The sequence below is a fragment of the Rhyacophila brunnea genome, unplaced genomic scaffold (assembly GCF_057557595.1).
Source record: "Rhyacophila brunnea isolate RB1 unplaced genomic scaffold, BYU_Rbru_1.0 scaffold_2, whole genome shotgun sequence".
NCBI lineage: Eukaryota > Metazoa > Arthropoda > Insecta > Trichoptera > Rhyacophilidae > Rhyacophila > Rhyacophila brunnea.
Genome location: NW_028232859.1, coordinates 39,272,247 through 39,286,965, shown reverse-complemented (window position 1 = coordinate 39,286,965; position 14,719 = coordinate 39,272,247). Strand labels below are relative to the sequence as shown.

Sequence of the window (14,719 nt, the reverse complement as noted above, 5' to 3'; positions counted from 1 at the left end):
GGAAAAGGTAGCTAAAATGATCTCCGACGTCCGATAACGGATAAAGAATAGAAAAAAGAGAAAAAACATAATAATATTTTTATTTTTATTTAGTGACAAAATTCTAGATATACATTTAAATCAATTTTAAGTGTACAAAGTTTTAAAAAATAATCATGGGTAGTATGATCATCAATATAATAAATACAAGCAGTACGTTTGACATGGTGTACACATTGTTAACCATCAAATATTATATGCAGAGCCACTGATAATGAACGGCGAGGGTAAATTGTGGTCTATCGCACAAATACATTTTCTGGGAAAGGCAGTAATCAGTAAAACGCCACTGGTAGCGTTTAAATTTAGGAAATTAAAATACCGTATAAAATGTTTGATTCAAAACAAAATAACAGCCTTGAAATGTCGCTTTAAGAAAGTAAATACCCCTTAATGATATTATTAACCGGAAAATTTATACAATATAAAATAAAACAATTTAAGGGGTGTATAAGAGAATATAATTTTTACTGCAAGTACATGTTTCTAAATAAATTAAACAAATTTATTAACAAAATACACGTCGTACATAATAATATTAAAGTATTATAACTTTGCAATAAACTGAAAAAATAACATAAATTTTATTAAATTCGACAGGTTGTTTGTTGGGTCGATAGTCATTTCTGTTGTAATACCATTATTAAGACTAGATATAGGTGTTACAACTAAAATAACTATCGACTTAAAAACAAACCCGTGGCATATCATATGGTATATATTATCATTTTGTAAAATAGAATTCTTCCAAGTAAATGCTAACTCAATTAATTAATGAAAAAATAACAAATATTATGTTTCCATGTTACAAAAAAGAATCTATATAGTTTACCCTGCATGGTTTGTCTGTACTAATTGTATAAAATTTGTAGATTACTGTTAAATAATCCGATCGTAGAAGCATGATTCCACTCATTATAACAATTTTTGACACGTGGCACATGTCAAAATTAGAACGGGATACAATTTTTTTTATTAAAAATTGTATTCGCCGGGTTCGCGATAAATGCGGATTACCTGTACTAACCTATTGATTAAACTTTATTTTCAGCATTCCAAAGGTTCAGTCAGCAAGAGATATTTCGTCGCGGCGATGTTAGTGCAAAACATATCGAGGAGAACATATTATCGTTATTTAAATTTGTCCCTTGTCCGCTTTTAGCTTAGAAAAGTTGATTTCGAATTTACTCAGCTAACTATAAAATTAAACTGAATTATAATTTTATCAATTTATAATGTTTACAAAATGTTCGGTAGATGTTATTATTGCAAAGCTAGCGTTGCAATTTATTATGGTAGAAACCGCGAAGTCCATGCCTAAAAGGGTAATGGTTTTAGGGCTGAATAATTAACTTAAAAATGCAAGAGCTTTTAACTATGGACGTATATTTACCCATATACGTCATTGTACGTCAAGTGGTGTTCGTGTTATTATCTTGTTTTTAGTTAATTAATATAATAAAATTGTTTGTTCGATGAGCCATTAAAATTTAAAAAAACATGAAGTTATATGTCTTTATTAAACGACACTTTCTTCTCATGGCGGTATAGAGATATGAAAAAATAACAACGATGGTTGTGACATATTATGTGTACGATGCATTCAAAAGTCATTTGAATATTGAACAAATTTCTTGCCATGCCAATAGAAATATATAAGAATTTAGTATAACTAGTGTTTAACTAGGTTACCACTGACAGAGCTTTGATTAAATTATTTAAAGTTTACATTAACTTTGAATTAATAATTAGTCAATATATTTATATTGTAAAGCTTCATACTTTTACCAGTAAATTAAAAATTAATTCATCCACAAGAAATCGAAATTTTAAATGTTACTAATTAAGAGCTCTGTATTTGTCATTATATTTTTTTTCTATTAACAGGTTTGGACATCCCCTTATGAAAAATTTTCCCAAGCGATTAACAGCCATTGAGTTTTAGAGAATTACAGCAATTAGGAGTAATGTTTATATTTCTTACACTTTACTTGATTAATTTATTTGGTCCAATAATTATTAAAAAATAAAATCAAAATGACAATTGATTTATGTTTTGTATCTACTGTTCTATTTAAGTCATTTTTTGTGAACCGCGTTCTATTTACGATATCATCAGGCACTATGCACACTCACTAATCGCACAACTTAAACATAATATGCTTAATGAACGTTTATGTAGATACTTAATTAACACAATGAACTCGTGAAAACATTATAACTACGTAAAAAATTACAATCAGGAGAGTTCGAATTTTTTCAGTGTTTACATAGGTACTACATTGGGAAATGAGAGGTGTCAATTAGGGATTGCAATACCGAATGAAAATACCAATATTGGTATTTCGGTATTTCGAAAATAATATAAAAATAATTGAAAAAAAACAGAATTATCTACCAATAAACCTATGTATAAATCTCTTTAAAATGGTAATATTTTATAGCACGTGTCGCTGGTAACCAAAAACAATGAAGAGCCACGAAAGTAAACCAGACATCGCGTAACCTGACAAAAACTGTACAGTTCTGTTAACCCTTTTATGTTAATTAATACAATATATTGTGTCCACTTTCAATACCGAATATACTGGTATTGTCTGATTTTTTTAAACCGGTATTTTGGTAGGTATCGAAAAATACTGGGATACCGGATTTCAAATACCGGTATTGCAATCCCTAATGTCAATGCCAAAAGTTGGTAAGTCTCGAACTTATGTTATGGAGTAATTGCAATTTCAAAGTTTGACATGTCCTTTAAAATCAGGCATAATGCTTATTTCTTTGCGCTTTATGTGCATGTTCGATATTATATCGGATGGCCTTATTTTTTTCTAGCGTGCATATTTATATATAGATACATTATCCGTTGTTAATTATAAATAACTATATTATCGACTTACCAACTTTTGGCAGCAACCCCATGAAATATGTATAAAGCGAAATCGAAATAGTCGAATGGAATAGTACAAAACTTAAATCAAGTAGAATTTAAATTCAAATTTCACCAAGTACCCTCAGTGTCGTCTTAATTAAGGAGGAATTATAAATTCTTCTGGCATTGCCACGACGAAATCACTTTGGAACGGTGTTAGTGTTAAAGTAACATTACAAATACGTACAAGTAAGCCGCCTGCACTGCCAAGAATCTTACAATATTCTACATAAGTATTGTAGTGTTTAGTTTCTCTTACCTTCAGTTGTTTGAGAACGACGTCTCTTACTCTGCACTGCGAGAAAATGTGACGGTACTTGTAGATATTCCTCTGGAAAATAAAAGAGATGTTGTCATTAAATTATTTATCAGGTAACCAAAACAAAATACATTCACACGTTTGTCTTAAAATCTGTAGGTTCTTACCAAGTAAAATTTTAAACATTTTAGAGAACCGAAAGTATTTTTGTATTTTAAAATGCATGGTTATATTGTGAGCCCACGGTTGAGAAGTAAACGCAGGGTCGCGGCTTTCAATGTATCAACAGCTGGAACAAATATTGATATAATAAAAACTACGCCAAGATAACCTTCGTCCTATGATCGATAATAAAAATATAAAAGATTAACAACGATAACACGTCATTAAGCAAAGGAACTTAAAATTTTAATTAATAATTCCCACACGCATTTTTCCCAATTTTCAATTCAATTCAACAGTTTTTACTCAATTATTTCAATTTGGAAAATTATCAGTAGCCGTCCCGTCCCTTTTACACATTGTATGGTTGTCTTTGAACCAGAAATTAAAATGGAAGTTCATATATAAAGTTACACGTAGATTTTTGGTAACTAATTAGTAATTATTTATACATGATAATGTTTAATATGTAAAATACACACGTGTCCTATTTCAACGATTTCATATTGAATACCTAGTGATCTCCCAACTTTAAAAAGTGTAGGATTTTACCTATCATGAATTAATATTACCGACTAAACGTTAACAGAGATTTAAACAATGGAAATCGTTTACAAAAGTCGCCAAGTTAGTTTCATAAACAGAATAACTATTATCATCAAATTCAAATTAATAATCCATTAAACCCGTTAAAAAGCAGAATAAACAGTGTAAAGATGCTGAAGTGATCGATCGAGAAAAATCCGAAGTAAATATTTTTAGTAGCTACCTAATCATTGGGCCTGTCCAAGCAAAAAAAATCTAACAAAATAATCAAAGCGTATTTAACAATTACGGTGGTCTTTAGGCTTTATACATGCATAGATTTACTGCTGACAGTACGTATTATCGCAGTCACAATAAGAAAATTCACGTGTAAACACGTATTATCGTGCAAGTTGCAAGATTGCATGCATGGATCATAAAAGTTCATAAGGTTCTGAATTTTCACGCAATAATTAGTACTTGCATGGCGCATGCGCAGTAGAACGATAGTAGTGAATCTCCCGGAAGAAATACGAACTACACCGCACAGAACATTTTCACGTTTACCGATTATCTATGAATCTGTCTGAATCTGTCAAATAGCATCATACAATTACAACATCGCGTCTCGCTTACACTTGAAGAATGATATCGGAGAGCCAGTCTCAGCACTTTTTCGTGTAACAGTTAGTTAATATCACGATAATTTAAAATACACACTACTGGTGTAAGTAAATCCATACACGTGTATAGGTGCTATTATTTACTTTCCCACATTTGTTTCCAGCGAAAAGAAGACTTTTCTATACGTATCTACCTATGTTGTAAAATATTGAACTAATTTGATGTGGAATTACACAACATCTACTATAAATAATCGACACAATTGAACACCGATTATGATTGGGTTCCGTTCACAGGATTGTCATCTGATAAAACTGGCGAAACCTGATCGCTAATTATGTATATTTAGTAGGTACTATTCAGTCAATTTTCTTTTATATATTTTTACTGTTGTTTCAAGGCGTTTTTATTTACTCAAAGACCGGTTTCGTCCATTGACAATGTCTGAAATTATAATAATCTTAAACACGTCTTAAGAGTAATTTTCTCCTTTTCCTTATTATGGCATATTCATTATCGGACGTCGGTGATGAGTTCGACCATTCTCTTCCTGCCCTTTATTGAGCTAAAACCAGTTTTTGAGGTCTTGTGCCAGGACGTTTTTCTTCTACCAGGGTCTCGCTTACCAGTGACCTTCCATTCAATGATAAAATAAGTGAATATCTCTCGGGATGCCGTATGATGTGGCCAAAGTATGCCAACTATCTTGTTTTCATTTATTTGTATTATATTATAACAACAAACAAAATTAAGTGACTAATTTTTTTATTCACCGAATAATTCACAAGATTTAAGAATGTCACATTCTAATTATTGAACATACATAATTTTGAAAACACTTCTGAGAAAATATGTTATATACCTATAACCAATAGAAAAACAAACTTTTTTTTTGAAAACCTCGATCCGTGACGTCGGTTAGTAATTATTAAAGTAATACCTACTTTGATTTAAAATATAAAAGCCGATCGCCAATAGTAGCTCAATTTGGAAAGCGCTTTAGAGAGTATTGAGAGCGATTAGTTAAAATTTGTCGCAATTAACTATGCCGCCTTTAACACAGTTGTCTATGTGCGTGAACGCGAAACCCGAGAGATGCAGGTTCGATCCTGAGGATTTTTTCTATTGGTTATAATATATTTTCTCAGAAATGTTTTCAAAATTATGTATGTTCAAAATTAAGTGGTTTTAATTTTAAGGTAGTAGATAATAGTATATGTTTGTTTTATCTCGTTGGTTTTTTAATAGTTCGTGAAAATGAACAATATATACATTCATATATTTCGTGAATAGATTGTAGTACTGCTACGTAATATTTTGAAACGTATTATTATTAAAAAGTCGATCAAGCATACATACAACACTTTATTGTGTAACCAACGAAACAATGCTTCAACACAAATAACGACATAGCGACACTGTGTTCGTGCAATTGTTCTTTGATATTGGAAAGTGTTTCAGTGAACGTGAGTTTTATTGAAAAACTAAAAAGTACTATCGTCGGAAAATACGACGAAATATGAGGCCGTAATTGTACTAAAACAATATTAATTTAATTATACCATACTCTGAACTAATAATTCAATTTCTATCGAACAATAATGTTTTCAAACGGGATGTAATGATGTTTTGATAGATTTTTAATATGATTAAATTTTCTCTACCTTAACGGCCCACGTGCTCGTCGTAGGTCAAAATTGAGTTTTTATTGTATTTTCAAACCATGATCCTGGACACTCCTTAAACGTTGTAGATAATCTATTTATATAATTTTGAAGCCTTATTATCCTTTATAGTTATTTTAAACATTTCATGACTGCATAAAGTATTTTTGTTACATAACATAGTATTCTTTTAAACCTCTCGCTCTAATGTTTTAGAATATAGTCATATTTCGGTACATAACTATGCAGTAGTGTTAAGATTTTTTACATGTATTAATTTTTAAACGCATTTATGAAACCATTAGTATAATTTATTACGAGATAATTTTTGTAAAATATTCACGATAAAAAATTATATTGATAATCTCTGTGATCCCAAATTTGACAAGAATAAGGCATTTTATTATTCAAAAAATCGGCAAGATTAACACATTTAAAGATGATTCAAAAGATACTTATTATAAGCTATGTCTTTGACCATTCAAGTGTGATAAACATCTTATGAATAATGATTGCTTTATAATAATTATTGACCTAAGAATAAGGTAACAAACACGCGCGTTAACATAATTTGACTCCCTACTTTAATTATAGTTTGTCAATTTATGGCTACGGCCGTATGTTGTAGCTTAGCCACTAGTGAATGACAAAAGAAATGGCGTATTTAAAAAAAAACACTACCTTATTTTTAGGTCAATAATTATTATAAAGCAATCATTATTCATAAGATGTTTATGACACTTGAATGGTCAAAGACATAGCTTATAATAAGTATCTTTAGAATCATCTTCAAATGTGTTAATCTTGCCGATTTTTTGAATAATAAAATGCCTAATTCTTGTCAAATTTGGGATCACAGAGATTATCAATATAATTTTTTATCGTGAATATTTTACAAAAATTATCTCGTAATAAATTATACTAATGGTTTTATAAATGCGTTTAAAAATTAATAAATGTAAAAAATCTTAACACCACTGCACAGTTATGTACCGAAATATGACTATATTCTAAAACAATATATCGAGAGGTTTAAAAGAATACTATTTTATGTAACAAAAATACTTTATGCAGTCATGAAATGTTTAAAATAACTATAAAGGATAATAAGGCTTCAAAATTATATAAATAGATTATCTACAACGTTTAAGGAGTGTCCAGGATCATGGTTTGAAAATACAATAAAAACTCAATTTTGACCTTCGACGAGCATGTCCCCCCCCCTTAAACTGTATCACCTTTATTTTACCCTATTTTGGTTCCATCGTTACCATCAATAAATGCCATGGAAACAGAAGACTTATACAAATAACCAACAAGTAGTGTTACTTTGGAAAACATAATGATCTCAGGTGCAAATTTCGATATTGGAAAATTGAAAATCCAGACATAAAAAACAATTCTGAGACCAGTCCTCATATTATGTTGGTCATAAGAACGTTAACAAGATGTTCTTAGTGGAAATAGTAGAAATAATTTGCACTGGCATTGGCTTCTCATCTTAGTGGTACAGGTTCGATTTAGGGTGAAATCACAATAAATTTATGCGATTTTCTCAAAACCTGGGTGTTTTTGTGACTATTTCACTATATGAATATTATATGTATACTGCTTTATTTAATTTAATACGAGCTGGAAAGTCCATCCAAGGACGTGCAATGACAATAATCAAAATACATGCTACATAAAAAAATATAATTTTGAAAAAGCAGACATATACAATTTATAAAAAATTCTATAAAATATGTTGGACTGTCCGGATGAGTATTTTGTGAAGTTACTGACCCATTTTTGACTCGTGAATTATTTCTAACTACTACGCCATCTGAGAGTTTGAAATTCCGTCAATGAAAAGGAACCAAGTTTATATTTGAATCACGGTCATGACATTAATCGTAATTAATCATCAGCCGGGGTCAATCCACTGCTGGATGAAGGCCTCCCCAAGCTTTCTCCAACTCTCTCGGTCCTGTGTCGTTCGCTGCCACGTATTTCCGCCGAACTTTACCAGGTCGTCAATCCAGCGGCTTTTAGGGCGACCCTGTGGCCGTTTCGTACCCCTTGGGTACCATTGGATGACGGCATTTGTCTAGCGGCCGTCCTTTCGGCGAGCAATGTGCCCCGCCCATCTCCAATTAATTTTACGATAACAATTATATTTTCATTTATTTTATAAATCTGTCATCGAGTTTTAAGTACTTATACATAATGTAGATACTTATTTCAAAATTGGAATATCTTCATAGTATACCTGTCCATTAATGTAAACTTATTTGTATAATAATTACAAGATAAAAAGAACTTTTTATATACAACGTTTTTAAATTTTCTGTTGAATTATTATGCTCAATATGCTCAAACTTGTACTTGATATGAAGTAAATAAAAAAACAAACAAATATAGAATACTGAAATGTCATTTTGACATTTGATTTTGATTTCCATATTAACGCACGTATATATTAATAATTTAGTTGCTAGGACCACCACCTTAGCAACCAATACTAGTATTTTACTTTTTACGGATTTTTCTGAAATAACTTACCATACAAAACAGAGTTAACTGAAAATGAATTCAATTCTGCTTAAAGATGGCGAAAAGTATTAAAAGAATGCATTGGCATCGTGTTCTGATATATTCTAAAAGTTTCTAATGTCTAGCTAGTCGGGAAGTTAGTTAAAAATCGATTGCGAGATTTGTACTGGACAAACAACCACCGGACAAACAAGAATACGAGATAATAAAAATGTTGTAAAACACCATGTACCTACAAGAAAAACTGAACGAGGCGTGGAAATTGGTAAAACACAATGATGTGAGATTACTCACGAAAGAGCTATATTAGACCGTTATTTGATAAATGTTTAAAAGCATTTAGAATTAAAGCAAATGCATCATAATATATTTAGATATATTCAAACGCGATTTTCGATTCCGTCAAGCCTAGCAGTCACAAAAATGTAGGTACACTGGTCATTCCTTACTACGAAAAGAGGTGACGTTTACAATAGGCGTCGCGACGCTGAGGCTGGTGGAAAAAACCAGATACAGTTCAAGACGCCGAATGACGTCACCAAGTTATTTAGAACAACGCTGGTCAGGTAGGCATAATGAATAAGTTAGGCTTATAAATTATTATCGATATGCGAGGGCAAACATAGGAAAAACTATTTTTATATTATTTTCTATAAAATGTTTGGTGGTCAAATTACAAAATCGATGTTTTATTGATTGTCTATTTATGGAAACTATGTTAGTTAGGTATTACAAACAAATAAACAAAGATATCTATAGTTTTTATAATAATATTTAATCTAATAGGTACCCCGTTTACACGCACATTGATTTACTGCTGACAGTACGTATTATCACGGCCATAACAAGAAAATGCAGGTGTAAACATGTATTATCTTACAAGTTGCAAGATTGCATGCATGAATCAAAAAGCGTTCGGAAGCTTCTGAATTTTCACGCGACAGTTGGGATTTGTGTGATATCTGCGCCTGAGCAGTATAACGATAGTGGCGAACGTGTCGGTAAAAAAACGAACTACACTGTGCAGACTCATTTTGAGGTTAACCGATTTTCACGACCTCTCAAATAGTACCATAAAATGACAACATCGCGTCTCGCTTACTCTTGAATCATATTATCACATCAAATTGTACCTATCGCACAGTCACATATTTAAAAAATAGTCTTTAATAGCCGCTGGTAGCTACCATCCACACATATACCTAATTATGTATTTATATTATATTCCTAAATAAGACATTATAGATTTGTAAATGAAAAACCGATCCAAATATTAAATAAAAGTGGAATAAGTAAGATAAAAAATTGCGTTTTATTAAATTAATACTTAAAAATAAGTTGGGCTAAATATATTTTTAGATACCTACAGCTATTTTCATTAACCTTTATTTTTGGTTGATCCATAGAATAAAATAACTTTTCATGACTCATAGACTCATAATACTTTCTGGTAATTCAGCAATCAATGAAAAGTTAAAAGTACCAACAAAAATCGGTGCGTAGAAAAGCTAAGTGACCGCGTGAGAATTTCCCATTAATAAAACTACAAAGTAACTGTGTTATTAATAGTCCAAAGCGAACTTAATTTGGGTGATAAAACTTCAAACTTAAATTAAATCATTGATATTTTTTTTCACTTGGTGGAGAGACATGGTAATATAAAAAAAACACCCTTTCCCACAGTTATTAACAATTATTATAACACAAGACTGTTGCCATTCTTGTGAACATTTTTTAATCAAACAAAATTATATAGGTAAGTATATATAAAAAATATATTTTTAGCCAATAAAAAACACTGATTTTAATAAAGTACTTGATTCATATAATTTTAATAACTACAGACACAAGTTTCGATCGCTTCAAATGTTATTAATACAAACAATATGTTTCAATAAACTAAATTATTAGTTCGTAATAGATTTATGGATTGTCACCGCGTGTTCTTCCTCCAGATACTGTATTGAAGTGTATTGTCCAATAACTACCTACATGATCATTATATTCTAACAAAACCTATTGCGATAACAAGCAGCCGTGAACTAGGGATTGCAATACTGAATGAAAATATCAATCGGTATTCGTAAAATAATTGGAAAAACAGATTCTATCTACTAATAAATATAATATATTTAAAAATCTCTTTAAAATGTTAATATTTTATAGCATGTGTCATTGCTGGTCATCAATGATGATGAAGGGCCATGGAAGTCAACCAGACATCGCGTAACCTCACAAAAAATACAATCGTGTAACACCTTTTATGATAATTAATACATTTTGTTTCCTCTGCCAATACCAAATATATCGGTATTGTCTGATTTTTAAAATCAGTATTTCGGTATCGAAAAATACTGAGATACCGGGTTTGAAATACTGGTATTGCAATTCCTACCGTGAACGTCTGAAAATTATAAAATTATTTGGTAATGAAAATATTACTTTCACGTCACTTTAGGTTTTGAAACATATTATTGGTTTTATAGGAAATGAATGTTGGTCATTCTCCTAAACCATTGGATGAATGAAAATAAAATACACGTTGAAATAACCATATTATGTGAATTATTCTAGACGCCGAATCGAACCCCCAACCAATCCATCGTGCTGCAGTTTGATTATTAAAATGACCTAATTTCATTAATAAAAACATGATAATTACTTTTGAAAAATTATAGTCGTAGGAGGTAAATATCTACGTCTAATATATATTAGTGATATCACTTTCCATAAACACTGACGATGTCGTAAATATATAAAATGACGGACATACTATAAAAGAGAACTCTTTTGTATTGAAATAGGTCATAAGTAATTTCTTTATATACGTTCTTGGAAATCTGGAGATGGTAAATTCATGGAAATGAACTCCCACGAAATATCCTGTGCAGAATTATATATTATATAACGTATATGATAGAGATCGAGGAAAACTAACACAATGAAAATATGTCTTAAGGCAACTGTTCAATCGGGAAAATATGTCCCACCCACGGTGAAGAAAAACAGACACAGTTTAATTACTAATGTAGGTACGATTCAAGAAGTGTGATATATTTATATTATTATTAATGACGGATGGAAAACTATTGTAATTAAATTATAACATATGTTTGATTACTTATATGTACTTTTCCAAATGTCGAAAACAAAACTGTAATCGTCTGCCAATACATTCAATCATTTATATCACTATATCACGTCCGTTTTTTTTTTTGCAATAATATGAATAACCAGCAATCCCTTAAGACTTAATCTGCGTGAAATAAAAACAGAAAAGGTAGACATACACAATGAATGAATATACAAATTCATACTAGTGTTCCCAAGTGACTTTCACAAAAATATGTCAGATATATAGCAGAATAAATGCTAGGTTTTCTTACAATTAAAAACATGTAGAATGTCAATCAAATCAAATAGTCATAATTATTTCACGAGAACAGATATTGTTAATAAGATTTCAGAAGATGTAGGGCACAAATGGTCAGCATATTGATTTTTGAGTAAATCTGGTGCAATATTAGTTAGTAGTACTTGTTTAATTTTCTTTTATTGTGTTAACTGTCAATTCATGATGGAAATGCATTGTACTATTAATTAAATTTAATAAAAGGTAATTTTTTTGCCGTACTAATTTCACTTTTTGTAGTTTTAAATTATTTGCGGTGTCGAAACACGTCAGATTTAACGCCACACGCTATTTGTAAATTTAAAAAATGATAAATCTGGGAAGAAAACGCTAAGTGCGCAATTCGTATTATTTATTGATAGATTTCTAGGCGCGCACATTTCAATTCGCGCCTCACCTCATTTTGTTTCAAGTGCATTATTTTCGAGAAGTGTCTTTTTAGGTAGGTACCGAGAATCGAGATATAGTTTCATTAAAAGTCTACTTGTCGGTGGTAATAATAATGTAGTGGGTATATGTATCTATAACCTGTGTAAATTTCATCAATATTAATCTGGTAGTTTCTGAGTTATAAATGACAGAAGAAATAGATATACAGGTACATTCTGATTTTAATATTAAAACCATAGATTAAAAAATAATTGGTTAATATATAATAATAAAACGTATTTTTATTTTGTTTGAGGCTGGCTTGAATTGATTTAAAAAAATATATGAATCATGCGAAAACATAGCACGTAAAGCACTAACCATTTAATAAAAGCGACACGTAACTGCAAAATACTGTCACGTTACGTTTTTTATACCGCAAGTATATTTTTGCGACTCACAACAAAATCATCTCTTGAAAAATTCAATACAATATTTATTTGTGTATGAAAACACTCGTTGAAGATGTGTTATTATATTTAGGTACATACTAGTTACAGCTAGTGACGGAATTAGATGACATGTCATTAAAAACATTTTTTATGTATTTTCAACAAGAAAAAAATACATTATAAAATTTTGTGTATATTCAGTATGGCATAGAAAATATTAAAATGAATCATTTTATAGTCGTATAGAGGTTCGAACTGGTATAACTGGATACAATTTAGAGTCAAATGTATCTATATTTCCGATATTTAAAACTGTGGATTGTCATAATAAATATAATCTATTATATTAGTTAAATAACTAATGCAGAAAGAAGATTTAAGATCAAAGTTGATACCCATTATTAAAATATTAATTAAAAATAAAAAAGAATTAGGTACCTACTCACCAGTATTATAGGAATTTGAAATAATACGTTAAATGTGTATTGTTAAGAAATCGCGTAGTGATAACCGAATGGATCTAAATTTTAAAGAGATTCCCAAACTAATTTGGTTCACTGCAATCTTTTCAGAAAATAAATACTCAATGCACTCCTGGAAATTCATCTTCTTTAAGCAAACAAATAGGAAGATGCAGCGACAAAGTTACGTCATTTTATATATCTATATTTCTACTAATGAAACATAGTAAAGAAATATACTGTTTTAAATAAAATATCCTAATGCCTAAATTATATGATTATCTATTAAAAAAAAACAACCATAGGAAAAGTCCCATTAAACACACAGAATTAAGACAACCATAATTTAAATATAAATTACGAATAATTACAATGGTAAGGGATGAACATAGTGCGCTGCTTACTAATTTATTAATGTTCGGCTTTATCTTCATTAGCAGCATTCTTAAATCATGACGATTAGTCATTTGCAGTTAGGTAGTTATTTTTTTAGTTAATAGATTTCCGATTACGCTGAATCGGGAATGGGACAACTGGATGCCGGGACAATTGGACGCCGCACTGTGGTATACACGTATACAGAACGTAGACGAGGAATTTTAATCAGTTTCTATCTACTACTTAGTAGATAATTCACTTTACTCTTAACATTGCGGATTGAGAATTACCATGCCTAAGGCTTTATATAAAATAAAAAACTCTTTTTTCGTTGGAACTTAAACATATGCACGATTAAATCATTATTTACGTGTGCATATTTAAATTCTCACCAAATATTAAATCATTATATAATAATTTAAATTTAAATAATATTATTAAATATTTTTTTAAAAGTACCTATGAGTACCTAACGTCTATTTAATTTTGAACTGCATGGCGTCCAGTTGTCCCGGCGCCAAATCGTCCTAGACCCGCTGAATCCACGTTTCACTAAAATACAAGACGAAGGAAATCCGAAAAAAAACTTAGGTACGCCCCCAATTAAGTACTTTTAAGGCTACTACCGCTCTCTGGATCGCTCCAGCACCCCTTGTTGGAAGTTGTCACCGATTATGGAAAACACTGGTTTATACGGTGAACTATCACCAGCACCCGGAATGCGATTATAATGGATTCAAGTTGCGGTGCAAATATTTTCAATTACATTTTCTTTCTAATAAGTATGTTTCTGTGTCTAACAAGTGTTTTTTAATGTTGACGATCACTTTCGATATAGGTACCTATGTTCGTATTTGTTTATTATTTTTTGATATGCATTGATTAATAATTTATGGTGTTTTTTTGT

At 30.5% G+C, this 14,719-nt stretch overlaps 1 protein-coding gene across 4 annotated transcripts in view; it reads right to left on the bottom strand.

Annotated features, from left to right (window-relative positions):
- The window catches only part of LOC147072304 (C-Maf-inducing protein-like), a 232,511-nt gene that overhangs the window by 35,480 nt on the left and 182,312 nt on the right, over positions 1–14,719 (bottom strand). For all 4 annotated transcript variants that reach the window (XM_085946287.1, XM_085946284.1, XM_085946285.1 and 1 more), the window contains exon 6: positions 3,231–3,302. In XM_085946287.1, coding sequence (XP_085802413.1) covers positions 3,231–3,302 — 72 coding nt within the window. The remainder of the gene's footprint in view (positions 1–3,230; positions 3,303–14,719) is intronic.